The sequence below is a fragment of the Rhodnius prolixus genome, unplaced genomic scaffold, assembly GCF_049639745.1.
Source record: "Rhodnius prolixus isolate KJV_2025 unplaced genomic scaffold, Rpr scaffold_11, whole genome shotgun sequence".
Taxonomy (NCBI): Eukaryota; Metazoa; Arthropoda; class Insecta; order Hemiptera; family Reduviidae; genus Rhodnius; species Rhodnius prolixus.
This window is the reverse complement of record NW_027411625.1, coordinates 17,335,891-17,353,995: the sequence shown is the minus strand read 5'-3', so window position 1 is coordinate 17,353,995 and position 18,105 is coordinate 17,335,891. Positions and strand designations below refer to the sequence as shown.

The window sequence follows — 18,105 nt, the reverse complement described above, 5'->3', positions numbered from 1 at the left end:
TCAAAAATGCAGGGTGAGTAAAAGTTCCTTTTTTCTTCTGGCTGAAAAACAGAATTCATGTAGTCATGTGAAGATTACTTGTAACATGAAAAAAAGTCTTGGCGAATCACTCGTTAATGGTTTAAAAAAAAAATACAATGATTTTTTGTTTGCCGAAAATGCAGTTTGCCGTGATCAAACCAGTGACCACCTGACTCACGATTCTATTTACTCTTACTAGAAACAGAGTTTTTTGTTTTCTTCTTTAAGAAAACTTTTTGTGAGGCATAAACCTAAACTTCGTTTTTACCTTTCCTGTAATAGAGAGATGGCTCACAACAGTGCTTTTAGGACTAGCGGCTCTGCTGCTGTTGGTATACAAATATACTTCAGCATGGTTTGTCTTGACAGCAGTTTTTATTTTGAAAAACTGAGAAATATTTGTTTTTAATTGTACTTTATTAAAAAGTTTTTTTCCTCACTTATAGCTGTCCAAAGATTATTGACTAATTATTTAAAGATTATTTACTAATTGTTAGGGTTGGTCAGGTCAAGGGTGTACGGATGTACGGAGTGAACATCAGGCGCGTTTGGGTGTCAACACCAAAGAACTTCTAATTGACTGTAGTCAATTTCAAAATTTAGGTAAAAGAAAATAAAAATGAAAGTGCCTAAAATATAAGTGAGATATAACTAAATGCACTTAAACAACAATTCTATATTTATAAATTTATTTATTATAATAGTAGCATAAAGCTTTTTTTTTTTTTTTTTGCAGTTTTGCAGATCTTACTCGATTAATTTGGATCTTAACAGAGAGATACTGAATAAATATCCATGAATAATTAATTATTTGAAATATTCACAAAATTAGTTAAGAATTACATTTTTATTAACATAATTTAATGCAAATAAGGGACGACAAAATAGGTGTCAATAAGACTTGAAAGAAACTTATTTAATAATTTTGTACTATTGAAATTTAATGGGATAATTAATTCTTAAAAGCTTTGTTTAAGAAAAGAAGGGCCCATTCTAAGTGCCGAAGGTTGGTGGATTTGGGTTTTCTTCATCAGTCTTGCTTTCCAAGGAGAATGGCGGAATCCTGCAATCAAATGTGTAGCCGTCCTCTCGTTCCATTCTAAACGTGCCCCTGTGGAAGACAAAGCAGTTTAGAAAGTGTCAAAGCAACATTTTCACAATGTTCAGTTTCACGACCTATATATTAAGGGACGTTAAAAGCAAAGCTATAATTCAAAATTTGCAGAATATAATTTACCTGGAAGTGTGACTTTATAGAATACATATCTGAATGTTTTGACAATTCCAAGAACAATTTCAACTATTTTTATTAAATTTTGCACTCTGACTGCTTGCTTTACTTAAAAGAACTTATTAAAACTGTCGGTAGGACAGTTGTATAAGGGTTGATCGTCAAAAACCGCCAAATTTTTTTCTCTTTTTCTATGGAATACTTGCTCTGAGAAAGCTATTGCTTCTAACGTCCCGGGCTCATCATACTACTCGTCTACAGATGGGATACAGCTAGAAATTTTTCAACGTTACTTTTGCAGAAATTACAGGCATGACTGAGCCTTCAGAAAGTGCAACCCAATTTATAACTGTTCTATAACTATACCAATCTGCTTTCAGAGCAGATGCTACCCTAAAGAAGAGGCAATCTAAATTGAACCGCATCAAAAAAAAAAAAAACAGGAAAAAATCATCTAATCAAAACTTAGTAAATATCTTTGGAGTTTGCGTTTAATGTCTCAGGATAAATAATTGTTTGTAGCTGCCATTGCTACTACCTCTCGAAAAGCGTAGAGTATATGAGATTCTTATGACTTGGGGCTTGAATCTCAAAAGTAAAAATTTAATGGTAACAAGGCTAAAAAAGTTGAATTCACGAGAATAAATGTTCCAGTGAACTTCGACTTACTAAATAAGGTATTCACGGATTTTTAATTGGTGGCACCTACAAATAATTTCCGATACTAATGCAAAAATCTGAAGCAAATAGCGGAATTTGGAAAATGACCAACTTAATCAAGAAACAAATTACCACATGTGACCAGAAGGTGCCTGTAGACTGACGTGACTGGAGTACTGAAAGGCGGGTGTGCTCTGGGACAGTATAGGCTCGTGACCCACAACGCCACGTCCTCTTACTGTTTCTAGGGTCCCAGACAGGCTGAATATTCGCCAATGTCGCTCCCTCAATTGTACAGTTTTTGTACCTAAATTTTCCATTCGAATACAATAACGCCACTGAAACAGAGGAAAGAAATAATTTGAAACGCTCTTGACCATGTCGTTCGATCACTCTAATTATTAATAAGTCTAACTGATGAAGGACTTTCCTAATATTGAATATTTACTGAATGTTAGAGTTAAATTTAATGTAGTTGTTTACAAGTACGCCACCACATATCTTCCAGACCAGTCACATGGATAGCACAAGCCTCATCATTACAAATTAACACAAAAATCAGTGTAGCATTTTTCGAGAAAACCACAAAAAATATTGCTGCTGTTATTAAATTGAAAATTTTTGTGCAAGATTGAATTTTACTGAATTTCGATTTTTCGTAACGAACTAGATAATTGGTCTTGCCATAAATTATATGCTCAGATAAGCAGGGTGAACCTGTAAGTAACATCTATAGGCCTACTGTGTGTAGTACATCTAAAGTGGAGTTCAATGACATATTGGCCAGCTTCATATTTTCCACTGTTCTTGAATGACGTCACTTTAATTTTTTTTTTTCTAAAATCATTACTTTTTTCCAATAAAAATGTTATTGCTCAGAAAGTTTTAGCCCGAATTCGATTCTGATGACACGGTTAGAAAGACAGATAAATTTTCTAAAAATTGACACCATTTCGAAGCATAAGTTATTCTCCGAACAGCCTCAATCTTCCTCCGAATACTGAAAAAATAAAAATAATCGAAATTTTTAAGTAAACTCATTAGGCCCTTATGTGATCATTATCAGACCTTGTCTGATGGACTTTCTAATGGCATATCATTTTCCAGGATTCCTTTTATCTTCGTATGAGAAATTACATTTGTTTTGCAAGAAAACGTGTTCACGAGCACGCAACAGCGTTAGTTTATCAAGTTGTTTAATTCATTGAAAACTCTTTTAGATGGACTAATAGTCAATTTTAAAGTAGGCGGTCTTAAAATAAGGAAGTCAAAGGTCACAAATTGCACTTTCAACATTTACTTCTGATCTCTCTGAAATATTTGAGAAAATCTTAGGAAATATTTTAAACAAGTACTTAAACAAAAATTCATACAGTTTGTATTTACTCCAAATTACAATTTCACTCACAACTACACTGTTGAAAAAGATAAGAATATGAATAAGCCTTAACAATTCTTTGAACCCACAAACAGATAATCCTTATATCTGAATTAGGTATTAACCAATACAACTAGGTGTCTTACAAATAAATTTCCCTTATCTGTTAGACTTGGTTTCAAAATTTTCTATTGTACCTTATTTGAAACCAAGCAAATTAACCTGCGATTATAAAAATAGTAATTTTTTTAAATATTTCCTAAGATTTTCTTAAAATCAGGAAGTTAAGAGTCACCAAAATCTCCATCCTTTTAAACCAATTTCCACAAAAATGTTTTAAATGAGAAAAAAAGAAAAAGTAAGGTGTGAACACTCACACGATTTCTTTCTCTAAATTTAATTTCGAGAGTTTTTATTTACATTTTTTTCTTCTAACTCCGAAACTTTACTGAATGTTAGTTGGCAACAAAATAATTACATAGGTTGGAGTTAGGCATAGGTTGAAAACTGAACTTATGACAGAGGCGTGACATGCCGAATTATCCAAATTCCTTTTATTCAAATGACCTTTTTTCAAGAAAATTTTAGAATAAGGAATATAAAAATGGGATGCCAACCTTTTTTAATAGATATCAAAAATAGTTTGGTTCCTTGTAATTGTACCCGCTAATACACGCAGTTGTTGTTGCGTGCGGTAACTATCGAGATATGATTCGTTTCGACAGTTTCAAAATGATTATTTCGATACCTGACAAAATAATGGTAAAATACACACCAAAAAAATTATATTAATTAAAATAAGTAAGACAATAAGAAACATTGTTAGTCGAATACACGTGTAGTAGCACTAAAAAAGTTGTGACCTGCATGTAATGTGACCCAAGCAATGAAGAGTCAATAGCAAAGGAAGTAGGCACCTCACAAATTGAACGTCGAAAAAAAAAAATTGTGGGAATAGTTGCTACAATGATTAAAACTGACCGACAGGACAGTTGGGTACAGGTGCATAGTCAAAAAGTGCGCGAAAAAGCGTAACGTTCAAACGCGTGAACCGATTTTCCGAAATAATCGAAATGTCATTCGATTCGAAAATTTATGTAGATGTGCCTTTTGGGGGTCTCGACGCTGTACATCGAATGGGAAAGGAGTTAGCCCCATGTATGTGAGGACCCCTCCAAAATTATTATTACTGATAACTCTGTAAATCTTGGCCCGATTTTGGTAAAATTTGGCAGGATGAAAGGGTTAGTCTCCCCTACGCAACATTAAAGCGACGTTCGGCACTTACACATATTAAGGGGAAGTATGACAATCGTTTAAAATTATCGACGCGTAAACCGATTTTCATGAATGAAAAGTCATTCGAATCGAAATTTGTACAGATTTACATTTTAGGGGTCTCGACGCTGTGTTGTAGTATTGATGTTGTGCCTCTTAAAGAGGGGTGTTTGCTCCACGCAAGTAAAACCCTCTCTACAACTATTATTACTAATATTTCTTAACGCTTAGAGCGATTTTGATAAAATTTAACACGAAGAAGTTGTTAAAGCTTCCCTACGTTACTTTAAAGTGCCATCTGCTCTTACACCTAATTTCATGGATGTGTTATTCAATTAAGAATTTCATGTCCTCCTTATTGGCGCTACAACTCCTTGCGCGAATCATGGCTTCCTCTATCAAAGTTCTTCAGTTGTCCCTGTACAATGCCATCACCATCCACTTCGGACACCAAGGAGAGTTCTCGCATCCTTAGAAACACCATCACTCCATTGGGATCTCGGTCTACCCAATCAACACGTGCCATATATATATTTTCTTTAATTACCTTATTTGTTATTTCCTCAGGATTCAATCTGTCTACGTGTCCTGCCCAACGAAGGCATCCAAGTTTTATCAAACTCACCACGTCGACGTCCCTGTACAAACTCCTCAGTTCCGCGTTACTTCTCCGTCTTCATGTTTCGCCATCCAAAATGGCTCCATAGATCCATCGAAGAATTATTCATTCGAATGTAAGGGGAACAAGCTCGTCATTTCTGGTGGTGACCCAAGTAGTAAGTTAAGACGGGTCGGATAAGGGTCTTGTAAAGTCTTATCTTAGTCGACCTGGAGATAACTGACTTTTAAAATGATCTTGCAAGCCGAGGTATGTCCTGTTAGCCAGCAGTATTCTTCTATTAATTTCACAGTGCACGTTATTGTCGGAGTTCACCTGCGTGCCTAGATAAATAAAATTAGCCTCCCACTTGAAAAAGTAATTTCCGAATTGCACAGTATCCTGCTTCTGCTCCGCTCCAGAAGCATACATGTACTTTGTTTTTGCTTGGTTCACCTCAAGACCTATTTCTGTTGCAGCTCTCTCCAAGACGATGAACACATTTCCGTCCGCACCTCTTGATCGACCAATCATATCTACATCATCTACATACGCCAACAGCTGAATGGTTCTATTTAGAATGGTGCCATTTTGCTACGCAAAAAGGAAAACCCCTCCCTCTGGTCACTCCATTTAACCGCAAAGCCTGCTTAGTTTTAAGTTAAGGTAGGGTTAAGTGAAAGTTAAGTTAGGTTTAGGTTTAAGTTAAGTTAGGTTTAGGGTTAGTTAAGTTAGAATTAGATATTAAAGTTAGGTTGAAGGTAGGGTTAAGTTTTGTTAGAGTTAGGTAGCGTAGGTACGTTAGGATTAGGATACTAGGATAACATGGATTGTGCGGAGAAATGGAGAGGACTATGGCTGGAGATGAAGAGGCGGTGGGGAGGAGAATGGAGAGGAGGAGTGAAGAGAGAAGAAGAGTGGGGAGTAGATGGTGGAAGGGAGAGCGATGACGCGCTGTGCGGCGTGTAGAGTCAGTGTGGGTTGGCCAACCATCACCTCAGTAACGAGACTCTACACTATTTTTGCTTCCGCTTTCTGGACGGACACCCGTAAATCGGCCTAGCCGGATTCGAAGGAACGGAAGGAATGCTCAACACAGGTGCTCTGGATGTTGTGGGAGTTAAACCGCTCCAATAACAAACATTCAACTAACCAGAACCTTCTTTTTTTCTTTGTGTATAAGTCCTGTTGAACGAGACTAATTGTAACAGTTATTATTATTACGTATTATTATTATTATTTTTGTCATTAATTTTATTCAGTAACTGGGCCCTTAATTTAGATTTTCTTAATTTAACCTTATGTATAAGAAGAGTGATTTAATAATTCTTAGTTTGTGGATTTGGTTTGTTGTGGATCTACCAGTTCTGAAGCCAGCTTAGTATTTTCCAATTAAGCGATCAGCGATGGATAGTAATCTTCTTTGTCTTCGCTCTTATGCCTTTCAGCGTTGAGCTTTAGATAACTTAGGCCTTTAACCAACGGATGTACTCTTCTCTGTTATTTGCAAATTTTCGGATAGAAGACCTATTCTGACCTCGCTTTTGCGCCAATCGTCCGTTGTAATCCAACTGGCCCAATCTTGGTCTGCGGCCTTCTGATTTGACCTCCATCAAGCACCTAATCTTCTCCTCGCCGCTTCTCCTGCTGACGTGGCCAAACCACCCCAACTGCCGATTCTCCAACTTGGTTACGAAGGGTTGTATCTCTAAGCTGCTCCTTATTGTTTCATTTCTAATTTTATCACGCTTAGTTTTCCCTTCGACCCGGCGGAGAAATCTCATTTCGGCAGCTGTAACCCAGCTTGCATGCTTATCCAGCATAGTCCATGATTCTGCCCCATACTGAAGAAGAGGTAAGTAAACGGTCTTGAAGACGGTCATTTTCACTTGTTTGCTGATCTCTCTTTATCCGACCACAGTATGATTATGCCAGACCACATGGTTATTTGACTAATAAGTACTCCTTACAAGACTTATCTAATATTATTTCAACAATAATTGGTAAATCGAACGTTACCCGGAAGTAAAATATATTCGGAAGACAATAATTTTACTGATTACCAATAGTGCCGATCGATGCAGTTGATATTTTTTCGACAGCTATTCAATTCCGATGAAGACAGTTAAAACTGGATAGATAACTGGATCACTTAAAGCAACTAGAATTATCCCACGTCGAAAACTGTCTGTTGCATAAAAGATTGGGGATTCAAAAGATCATATTTGGAATGAACCTTTTTTTAATTTCTGATCAAAAAAAGTTTTAATTTGCAAAAAATAAACTACAAATTAAAAAAACTGCAGAATAATATTTAAATACCTAATATTGAAATTACATAAATTTAAAATTATTTTGAAGAAAACGGTTATGATAGCACCTTGAGAACTGCAGTTAAAGGAAGTCGTGTGAGTGTTTTATACCCAATTTTTTCCATTTTTGAATTTCCCAATTATAAAATGTTATCTTACCCAGTAAACTAATGAATTTTGATTGTCTCTGGAGCCCATATAGAAGGGTATGACCGTTATCCGAACATTGTCCGTAGTTTCCTTGTGAACATCGGATAACTCTAACCAAGGATGGTTTTTCTTCTGCCAAGCTTTCAATGTATCTTGAGCCACATAAGGAGGATCTGGAAAATTGTAATAAAAATTATTAAATTAAATAAAACATGGTTTGAAAAGGAAAACAAGGCCTGAAATCCTTTGAAGATTTTCACTCACTCCAATTTTTATAATAGTTATTCAAATTTTTGGAATTTTCCACAAAGTAGGAATTCCAGCAACATATTTAATTCTCAGGGTACGTGAGATGGGTAAAGTGAATGGGACGCACGTATTGACTGGATAGGGAACGGCGCCTCCCAGCGACACGGGCCGAGTTAGGAACCTGCGGCGCTGTTGAGCTAAGCAATTTGAGGTTGCTTTATTAAGAGTGCCATTTAAATTGCTTAGAGCTACTTTTATCTAAGACGTACGAACAAGACTAAGAGAAGTGACATTTTCTTTTTCCGGAGAGTTTTCCTGTAAGTTTTGGAAGAGAAAACTTTCAATTTTGTTCACTTTGGTTTTCTACTGTGTATTTAAGCAGACTTATTTAATTTTTATCAACTTATAACGGGTTTGCCTTTTCACTAATACTTTTCTTTTACAACAGTAACTAAATTTGGATGGAATGTGTTTTTTCTCCACACCGTCAAATACCCACAAATAGCACTTGAGCCAACACCAAATAACCTTCATCTTTGAAAACCTTCCAAAAAATAATTTTCACTAGAAAATGTTTCAAGCAAACCTGATCCAGTCCTTAAAATATGGTTTAAAGAGTATAGCTTGATTGAACTTCACCAGAAAATTGCGGAATACTGAAAAAAATATTCAGCTAATTTACACTTCAGCTTTACACCAGGAGCACTGGTTTTGACAATGATTGTGAAAACTACATAAAAAATTGTGAAAAATGGCGTTGACCTCGTTTCGAAACCCCTAATATTTGTCGAGATATTTAAGATCAAAGTTACTATTTTATCAACTCGTGAACGTTTCTAAATATTAATTTTACACCAGAAATACACGCTTTTGGAGGTCCTATGTCTGCAAAAAATGTTATTTGCGACGCAAATTACAAAAATAATAATAATTGAAGATTTTAAAACATGTAGTGTAATCTTTAACAAAAACTTACAGTTTAAAATGGTAAGTATAAGGGTTGATTAAACGCCAAAAGGTACACAAATCAGCAAGTACCCAAAATTTCATTAATACTTCATTGATATCATTTAAGAAATTTTACTGCATTAACTTTTCATTGGTATTTTTAGAATTTATTAGATGTCACAGACCCTTATGCTGGCCACTTCATTTATAATAATTTTTTTGTGAAAATAATAATAAAACGTATATTTCTTCATCATAACTAAATAGAAGCTTATTTTAACTCTATTCCACATTATTTTTCTGACTTATCTCTATTATGCCCTTTATTCTGTGTAATCACATACACATGCATATTAAAAAAAAAAAAAAAAATAGACAAAAGTAGTTCTGATTACTATTTAAATTTGAATCAAGAAGTTAAAACAAAATTTGAATCTTCAATTCGTCTAACAGAAGTATTTGGGAGCACAAATAACACACAGTTAATGACAAGTAAATTATTCATTTCTCAGTTGTAATTTAGTGCAGTCCCTTTAATAAAATATTTGTTTAAGTGACGCACCATTTCACTTCAACTGATTGACTGTAATATCTATTTATCTATAATAATCAAACTATTAATCACAGGTAGAAAAGAAAAACGTTATGTTTATTTCATTTATTTAGTTTTTAAATAAAAATCGTCGGTTTAAGTTAATTCTTCGATTAAAGTGATTGTTACTTGAAAAAAAAAATAGGGAAGGGATTAGCTATGAGGTTAGCATAATGGACTCCCACGCGGAGGTCCCGGGTGGGACATCCTCAGTTCGAATCCCGCCTATGACTACATTTTATTTAAAAAAGTATTATTATTTTTTAAATAATAAGAATGACTGCATACGCGGGATTCGAACTGGGGATCTCTCACTTACAAAGCCACGCTCTTGACCACTAGACCAACACCCGTGGTCCGTGGCAAGCTATTCTTTCCGTAATGTTAGGTCATGAAGTCTTGCTTGCAGGGTACATTAAAATGATGTGATGGTTGCTTTTATTTCATGATAAAACAAATTTATTCTTACTCACCCATAACTATTACATTACCTACATTTTATTAAATCTTCAATTATTATTATTTTTGTTGTTTGAGTCTCAAATAACATTTTTTGCCGTCAGAGGACCTCCCAAAACGTGTATTTCTGGAGGAAAATTAATACTGAAAACCGATCATGAATAAGATAAAATTGTAACTTTGATCTTAAATATCTCGACAAATATTACGGGTTTCGAAACGAGGTCAACGCCATTATTCACAATTTTTTATGTAGTTTCCATAATCATTGTCAAAACCAATGATCCTTATGAAACCCCAACCGGGTTTTTGGCCATAACTCCGCAAAAAAAAGATACAGCATTGGGGGAGGAAAATTTGAAAACTAGACCAAAAAAAACATATAGTTTACTTCATGGTTTTTTTTGGAATTCCGCTTTCCTAAAAAATTATTAGCGGTTGTTGCGTTTTAAATGGATCACCCTGTATAAATAATACCTTTTTTTTTTTAATTGTAGCGCTCATATGGTCTACAACTTTTATTTAAAACATTTTTCTTGAAAAATTTGATTAAGGGCACTTTTGTAGAAGAAGACAGCTTGGGTTTCGCTGTAAAATGGCATTTAGAATGGAAATTTGGAAATGGGATTTTTGGAAGTGTAAATTAACTGAATATTTTTTTAAAAATACTAGGTAATAAAAGGGAAGGGATTAGCTATGAGGTTAGCATACTGGACTCCCACGCGGAGGTCCCGGGTTCGAATCCAGCAGCTAACCCTTAGATTTTCTCTTCCTAGGAGCTTCTTACAGCTCACTTTCCGGAGGCCGGCAGTGCACTGGAAAAAGCTCCGGGCGCTAATAAACTCAGCTGTTGATGCGCAAAAAAAAAAAGGTAATAATTAATCTGGTTAATATTAAACCATATAGTTTTCTTCAACTATATTCTTAATCTAGGTGTTCTTCCCACAATCTTATATGTATATATGGAATATAAAATAGATAAGACATATTTAGGACAGTTAATTATTAAAGTATTTTACTGCAAGTACTCAATTAAAGGGACTGCACTAAATTACAAGTGAGAAATGAATAATTTACTTGTTATTAACTGTGTGTTGGTCTACAAGGTTGTTGTGACTCCGGTGAAAACATTATGTGATTCCGGAGGCTAGGCGGCAAGTCAACCCCTTCTTCCTCGTAGTGTGGACTGGTAACGCAGCGCTTTGTTGTTGCGGCTAACGGGGCTCTGACGGGTCGGTGTGTCTGCCTCATCGGCTTCCTTTTTTCCTATTTCCCTATCCTTCAATCCCTTCTATCCATTTCCTGTTCCCCGGATCCCTACCCAAGCCGAGATGGGGACTCGTGTCGAGGCTGAGTGCGTACAGGGTAGTAAAACATATGTGCGGTAAGATTACCTTGGGGCACCGGGCGGAACCCCATTGTATTGTAGCCTTCCTGTGGCAGTGGGGGTCTGTCGTAGGTGACCGTCTATCCCCCACTTCTCGTGGGAACAACTGGAGAAGGAAAATTTATCTAAAGCGGATCTCCTTAGCAGAAATTTGTTGAGGAGATCTGCAGTGAAAAGTTAAATGGTGTAATCAGACCTCAGTTTCAGGACTGCTTTCTCTCCAGGGGTGCACTCATTCTCGTTTGCGAGAGTGAGGTTGCAAGACTGTGGTTGGAGGAAGTGGTTCCAGAGCTCCGGTTGCGGGAGGGGGCTAAACTGAGGGTGAGTCCTGTCAGGGAAATAGTGAGGGTGGCTAAGGTTGCGATTTGGGCACTGGCCCCTCTCAAGTATTACTCTCCGTACGTCATTCTGGAAAGGCTATACGTTCATAACGAGGGCTTGGGGATGGCGGATTGGAGGTTCAGTAAAAGAAAAGTCGAGCCCAAGGGACAAACCCTTATGCTTGAAATATCGAAACAGACCCTGAGTCGTCAGTCGAGGAATAACTGCTTGAGGTAGGCAGACTCAGGGTAGTTTCGAAGTTTAAGACTATTATGCCTTGGCTATGCAAGCAAAGAGCCAAAGAGACCCTGTGTTTGGGTAGAAATTAGATTACTCTGATTACAGGCCTATTCACGGGGCATGATAGGTTCAGGAAGCATCTGCACAAGGAAGGGCTCATTAGCTCGGAACCGTTGTGCAGACTGTGTCAGGAAGAGGAGACGGCCTCTCACCAGTTGTTCGATTGTGTTGCAATCGAGCGGTTGCGCTATGAAACCTTTGGAACGTTGACACCAAAGGAGATAGTAGCGCAAAAGAACTAGTAGGTAAAGTCCTCTGCCTTTTTAGAAGGGGAGGTTTCAACTATTAGACTCAAAAGGGGAAAGCACAATAAGCCTCTAGTGGCTGCGGTGCCGTGGGGCGTAGATCCCCCCCGTTTTTCTAATCTAATTCTAATCTAACTGTGTGTTATTTGTGCTCTCAAATACTTCTGTTAGACGAATTGAGGATTCAAATTTAAATAGTAATCAGAACTACTTTTGTCTTTTTTTTTATTTTAATGTGCATGTGTATGTGATTACACAGAATAAAGGGCATGATAGAGATAAATCAGAAAAATAATGTGGAATAGTGTTAAAATAAGCTTCTATTTAGTTATGATGAAGAAATATACATTTTTATTATTATTTTCACAAAATAATGAAGTGGCCAGCATAAGGGTCCATGACATCTAATAAATTCTAAAAATATCAATGAAAAGTTAATGCATTAAAATTTCTTAAATGATATCAATGAAGTATTAATGAAATTTTGGGTACTTGCTGATTTGTGTACCTTTTGGCGTTTAATCAACCCTTAAACTTACCATTTTAAACTGTAAGTTTTTGTTAAAGATTACACTACATGTTTTAAAATCTTCAATTATTATTATTTTTGTAATTTGCGTCGCAAATAACATTTTTTGCAGTCCGAGGACCTCCCAAAACATGTATTTCTGGAGGAAAATTAATATTGAGAACCGTTCACGAGTTGATAAAATAGTAACTTTGATCTTAAATATCTCGACAAATATTAGGGGTTTCGAAACGAGGTCAACGCCATTTTTCACAATTTTTTATGTAGTTTTCACAATCATTGTTAAAACCAGTGGTCCTTATGGAACCCCAACCGGGTTTTTGGCCTTAACTCCGCTAAAAATAAAGATACATCATCGGGGGTGAAAACTTTGAAAACTAGACCAAAAAACACGTATAGTTTACTTGGTGGGTTTTTTCGAAATTCCGCTTTTCTAAAAAGTTATTTGCGGTTGGTGCGTTTTAAATGGATCACCCTTTATAGTAAGTATAAACATAATAATGTATATATACAAATAATATATATTACTTAAAATGTACACAAAAAATAACTTTAGGCAAATGGAACTTACCATGAGAGATTTTCATCAAGAGTGTTGTACACATCCTCCAACATAAAAACCCATTTAATGGAAATAGCAGTTAACAAAGTTAATTTACGAAGAAAAGTTCTTATCCGAAAAAACTGCATGATTGTAATATTTTCTTTTAAAAAGGATAAGACAGACGAATATTAGAAAATTTTTCTTCGAAATAACTAGATATCCTTCAAAATAGTATGTATGCCTTTGGGTAATTTGTATGGCATACACTATATATATTTACTAACCTTGAGTTGGGACGTGGGTCAAGAATTTATCAAATAATTCATGATGTAAGGGATTTTTCTCCTTGGTTGAATAAGGTAGGATATCATCGTGCGACACGTAATCTAGACCAGGTATAGCATACAGACTGCGACTTCCTTCCTGGTTGCCCAGAAATGTAACAGCTTCTGTTTGCGCTCGCTGCAATCATACGAAGGATCACCAAACACTTTTGTCGTGCAAAAAAAAGAATTAACAGAACGGAATACTTACGATAAATGGACAGTCACGGGAGTCGATGAGCACTTGGTAGAAAGTATGTGAGCGTCCCTTAACTTCTTTGTCTTCTGAGGAGGTTGTGGACGCGGAAGATGTGGATGGTGATGTGTTAGTAGAAGATTGATTGTCACCTGCTTCCCTAAAAATTAAAGACAATGAAGTGAATAGTCCTATTTATGCATATTTCTCAAATTTATAATTCTTATTAAACGTTTTGGCATCGTTGGTTTTACAAGTATATACATACCCACTCGATAGATATATGATTCTCAGTTCACAACTAGTGCTGTACGTCAAGTACGTTTGTAACAAAAATATCTGGAGTAAACACTCACACAACTTTGTCTTACTCCAGTTTTCTAATTATAAATTGCAAACTTATTCAAAAGTTGAATTTCACTGAAATAAATTTCAGGTTGGTAGGGATTGTTAGGATATTCTAGCAGATACAGAGAATTGGAATATTTTATTGCCCTGAAGTTGAAGATCAGCAACGTCCACAAACACCAAAAATCTTAAAAAATCTCAAATACCCTCGAACTTGATTTTTTCAGCACAAAAGATGAACTTAAAACTGTCCAGTTGGACAGTTGCATAAGAATTGATCGTCAAAAACAGCACGAAAAAGAGTAACGTTGAAAAACACCCAACTTTGACAATTTTTTTCCCTTTTTCTATTAAAGATAAAACTCCTAAATGTTGTTTATAATACAGGGCAAATCCTCCTTTATAAATGTACTTCTGCAACAACCCAGATCTAATAGGTTTCGAAAAAAAGTTGCGTTAAATGAGCAAAAACGGAATTTTCAAGAATGTTCTTGTTGTTGTTACTTTTTTTGTAAACAACGTAGCGCCTAAACGCGCGAACCGATTTTCATGAATGAGGTGTCATTTGATTCGGAATTTTATGTAGATGTGCCTTTTGGGGGTCTCGACGCTGTGCATCTTAAAGAGAGGAGTTTACCCCATGTATGAGAGGCCCTCCAAAATTATTATTACTAATAACTCTGCAAATCTGATTTTGATGAAATTTGGCAGGATGAAAGGGTTAGGGTTCCATTAGCGCCATTTTGGAGGGCCTAAGATTTTCCTCAGGGTTTACTCCCCTAGCCGAAGCAATCATCCTAGGGACGGTAGCCCTAAGATGTGTAGTGTATATGCCTTGTCTGAAAAGTGTCTGTGTATGTCTTGTAGTGTAATGAGTTCTGTTCTGATGAGTGAGCATGGTGTACTGAGCTATGGTACCCGTGGGGTCGCTACTCCCCAAGTAACTACATGCCATAGTTACCCCTTGCGGGCAAACCCTAAAACACACTGAATTAAATATTTATCTCTTTGAATAGAAAAATTTTGGGCATTCACAAAGAAAATGAAGCAAACCATCATCCATTATTAGCGAACATAGCAAGCAAGTATTTGTAGGGTTAAATTCATATCTTTCTTTCATAATTATAATTCTACCAAGTTTTTTACCCATTCGAAGCATTTGTGCGATTAATCTTATTTTTTCTATGGTCGAATTCAAAAAGAGGTAATTTTCTGTTGGGCCAAACGAACAAATGTTTCTGAAAAATACACTAAAGGAAGAATTGTATATAAAATCAATATCTGTACTAAAAAAGTGATATCGAATGCCTGAATTATGTCATTTACGTGGTAAGAAAAGTACGAGTATTTATTTATACGAGTAGATGGTATTAATAGATGGTCAAAACTGATCGTGGAAAGGGCAGATTTCAAGACTGATCTCATTAAACATTTTATTAATAACCTATCACCTGCCATATTCAGGAGGGTGTCAATACCAACTTAGCATACTTTTGACGACTTTAAGCTTTATATGTCTCCGAACAATTTTCAGTCTGATGTACGCACTTGGGGTTTGTGAAGGTAGTCTCAAATCTGCTTTATAAAATGCCATCTGCGCACGTTCCAAATCATCGGAGTATGGGTAGCTCCGAATTTCCGAAAAATTTAGCAACACACTCTCTGCTATTGACTGGTAAAGCAGGCATTTAGCCTCCCAACTATCAGAATGCGTTTTCTTCAGGAGATCCAAAACAAAAGAATTAGCAGCCTTAAATTTAAAGTGAAATGATATTTAGCTGCAGTATTAAATTTGCCCAAGGAAGAGAAAGGGAGACCCAAATACGTGCAATTTCCTTCTACTTCAACTTTACTTTTATTAAATAAGAAATCTTTCATCTTTGTAAGGCAGCCTCCCTTATGGAACATAACAATAACTGTTTTACTGATGTTTAATTTCAACGAATTAATTTCACAATATTCATTCTGAATATTTGCTGGGTTTCCATCCAGGTTGTAGACAGAAGAACGGTATCGTCAGCATACAGGATACACTGGCAATCTGTATTGGGATTAACGTTGATACCTTTCGCCCCACGGGAAATAAAAAAAATCCGAAGTAAATAGCGCGAAAAGTAACGGACTCAGAATTTCCCCTTGCAGAACCCCTTCCCTAATCGGAATATCACAGGACTGCTCACTTCCTTGACAGCCCACCATTGATAATAAGTCATACATCTTGATAATAAGGTGCAACATTTTACCGCAAATGCCTAGCGAGTACAATTTGTGCCATAACTTCTCGTGCACAACCGAGTCATAAACCGTCTTAAAAAGCATAAAGCTTGCGAAACCCTAACTCCTTTTTTTCGCAGTTGCAAATTAATTATCGATGAAAGTATAAATATCGCATCCCGACAACCCAATTGTTCCTCGGGGATTAGATTCTTTTCCTCTACCCACACCATCAGCCTATTGTACATAATAGAAGTAAACATTTTTCAGACTGTGTTAAAAATAGCTATTGATCTGTAATTTTCTGGGTGTGACTAAATACAAGCTGATGATTTCGGCCTCATCAGGGGGTCATCTCAATATCAGATAGTGAAGTTCAACCCTTAGTTTTTATTACTTAAAAATTTTAAGGTACTGCCAGGGTACTTACACAAAAGTAACATTTAATACGAATGAGTCATACCGATACAAAGTAAATTGTAATCCACAATACTTTCCCAAATTTTTTTCCGTGAAACACTATTTTGACTAGGTATGTATACAATATTTTGCATGATGTGCCATTAAAATATCATAATAACCTGAGAAGCAACTAAGTGTTTAAATACTCTTACTTGTCCTGTTTATTATTTGGGAAATCCCGGTCATAGACTCTGGCTACCCATGGGAACAATACTACTCCTCTATAAGCGAATATTTTGTGTAAGAATAGCTGCCCAGTCAGATAACTCTCAGCCTTTTTAGGGGGTTCCAGTTTACCTACTTCGGCCAATCTGAAAAGTAAAATGTATCAGCTAAAGTTTTTTCTTCTGTCTGTGATTGAATCAGCGTATGAAGAGATCCATGGTATTTAAAAAATTACCGAATTGAATTCAGTAATTAGAGCAATTTTACGTTATTTATTTATTTTTAAGATAGAACGCCACAAACGCAGTTTCCAAAATTAATGAAGTAAAGTGGAAAGACTGTTCCTACATGATAATAGGTCTAGTGCCAAAAATTTAGAGAGGGCTTAACTCTTTACATTCAGCACTGATGTCGTTAGCAATAGAAGCAGATCACTGCAATAGCACAAGAAAACTCTAACAATTAAGAAGTCTAAAAGAATAACAATTACTTAGAAAAACCATAGGAAATTTACTAATATAAAGCCAAAACAAATAATAGAAAGTACACATATGAAAAGTTAAAATCCTTACCTTGTAGCAAATTTAACTTTGGATTCAATTAAGGTTATCGATGCATTTTTTAATAAAGATCTCTGCAGTATTTTATTTAAAAATATACTTGTACTCATGTTTCGTCGTTATAATGTGCCCTAAATTAGTTAGCAACAGTCATTTTTACAAATATAACCACGAAACTATAAAAATCGTAGCCTAATACTCTAAAACTTTATAACCTACCTCTTTTAATCTATAACATTCTTTTAAAAATCGATTATGTACATCGTAATACATATATTTAATAAAGTATCTAATAAAATATTTCATCCACATAGGAAAGTTACGTATAAGATACTTAAATTCCGATTAAAATTTTGGTGGCCACATTAATAATGGAAAAGTAGTTCTATTTAAGTACATACACTATGTTGTAATAAATAGTAGTCATCGTCATATACAACTAAGCAATCGACACAGTGCTCTAATTTTAAAATTTTTACATTTCCTATTTTTTCAGGCGGCCTTTACGCCCAACTACCGTTAGGTGTCGAGGTCGGAGGTTATTAGCAAACATGCTTTACTATAAATAATCTTTATTCCATTAAATAAAATCCAAGACTTAGACCGGAAATCAAACCCACTAACCCAAAAATACA

General features: G+C 35.6%; 1 protein-coding gene across 2 annotated transcripts; it reads right to left on the bottom strand.

The window, feature by feature from the left end:
* Window positions 1-677: 677 nt before the first annotated feature.
* Window positions 678-17,705, bottom strand: LOC141459273 (polymerase delta-interacting protein 2-like). 2 transcript variants are annotated; one of them, XM_074138131.1, is made up of 7 exons: window positions 17,483-17,705; window positions 16,898-17,056; window positions 13,737-13,881; window positions 13,487-13,664; window positions 7,638-7,801; window positions 2,045-2,250; window positions 678-1,132 (listed from the first exon to the last, which is right to left on the bottom strand). In XM_074138131.1, the coding sequence occupies exons 1-7, from the start codon at window positions 17,578-17,580 to the stop codon at window positions 1,015-1,017; spliced, it is 1,068 nt and encodes a 355-aa protein (XP_073994232.1). In that variant the 5' UTR covers window positions 17,581-17,705; the 3' UTR covers window positions 678-1,014. The 2 variants fall into 2 exon arrangements, with proteins under 2 accessions (XP_073994232.1, XP_073994233.1); XM_074138132.1 differs by lacking the exon at window positions 16,898-17,056.
* Between the last annotated feature and the right edge of the window lie 400 nt (window positions 17,706-18,105).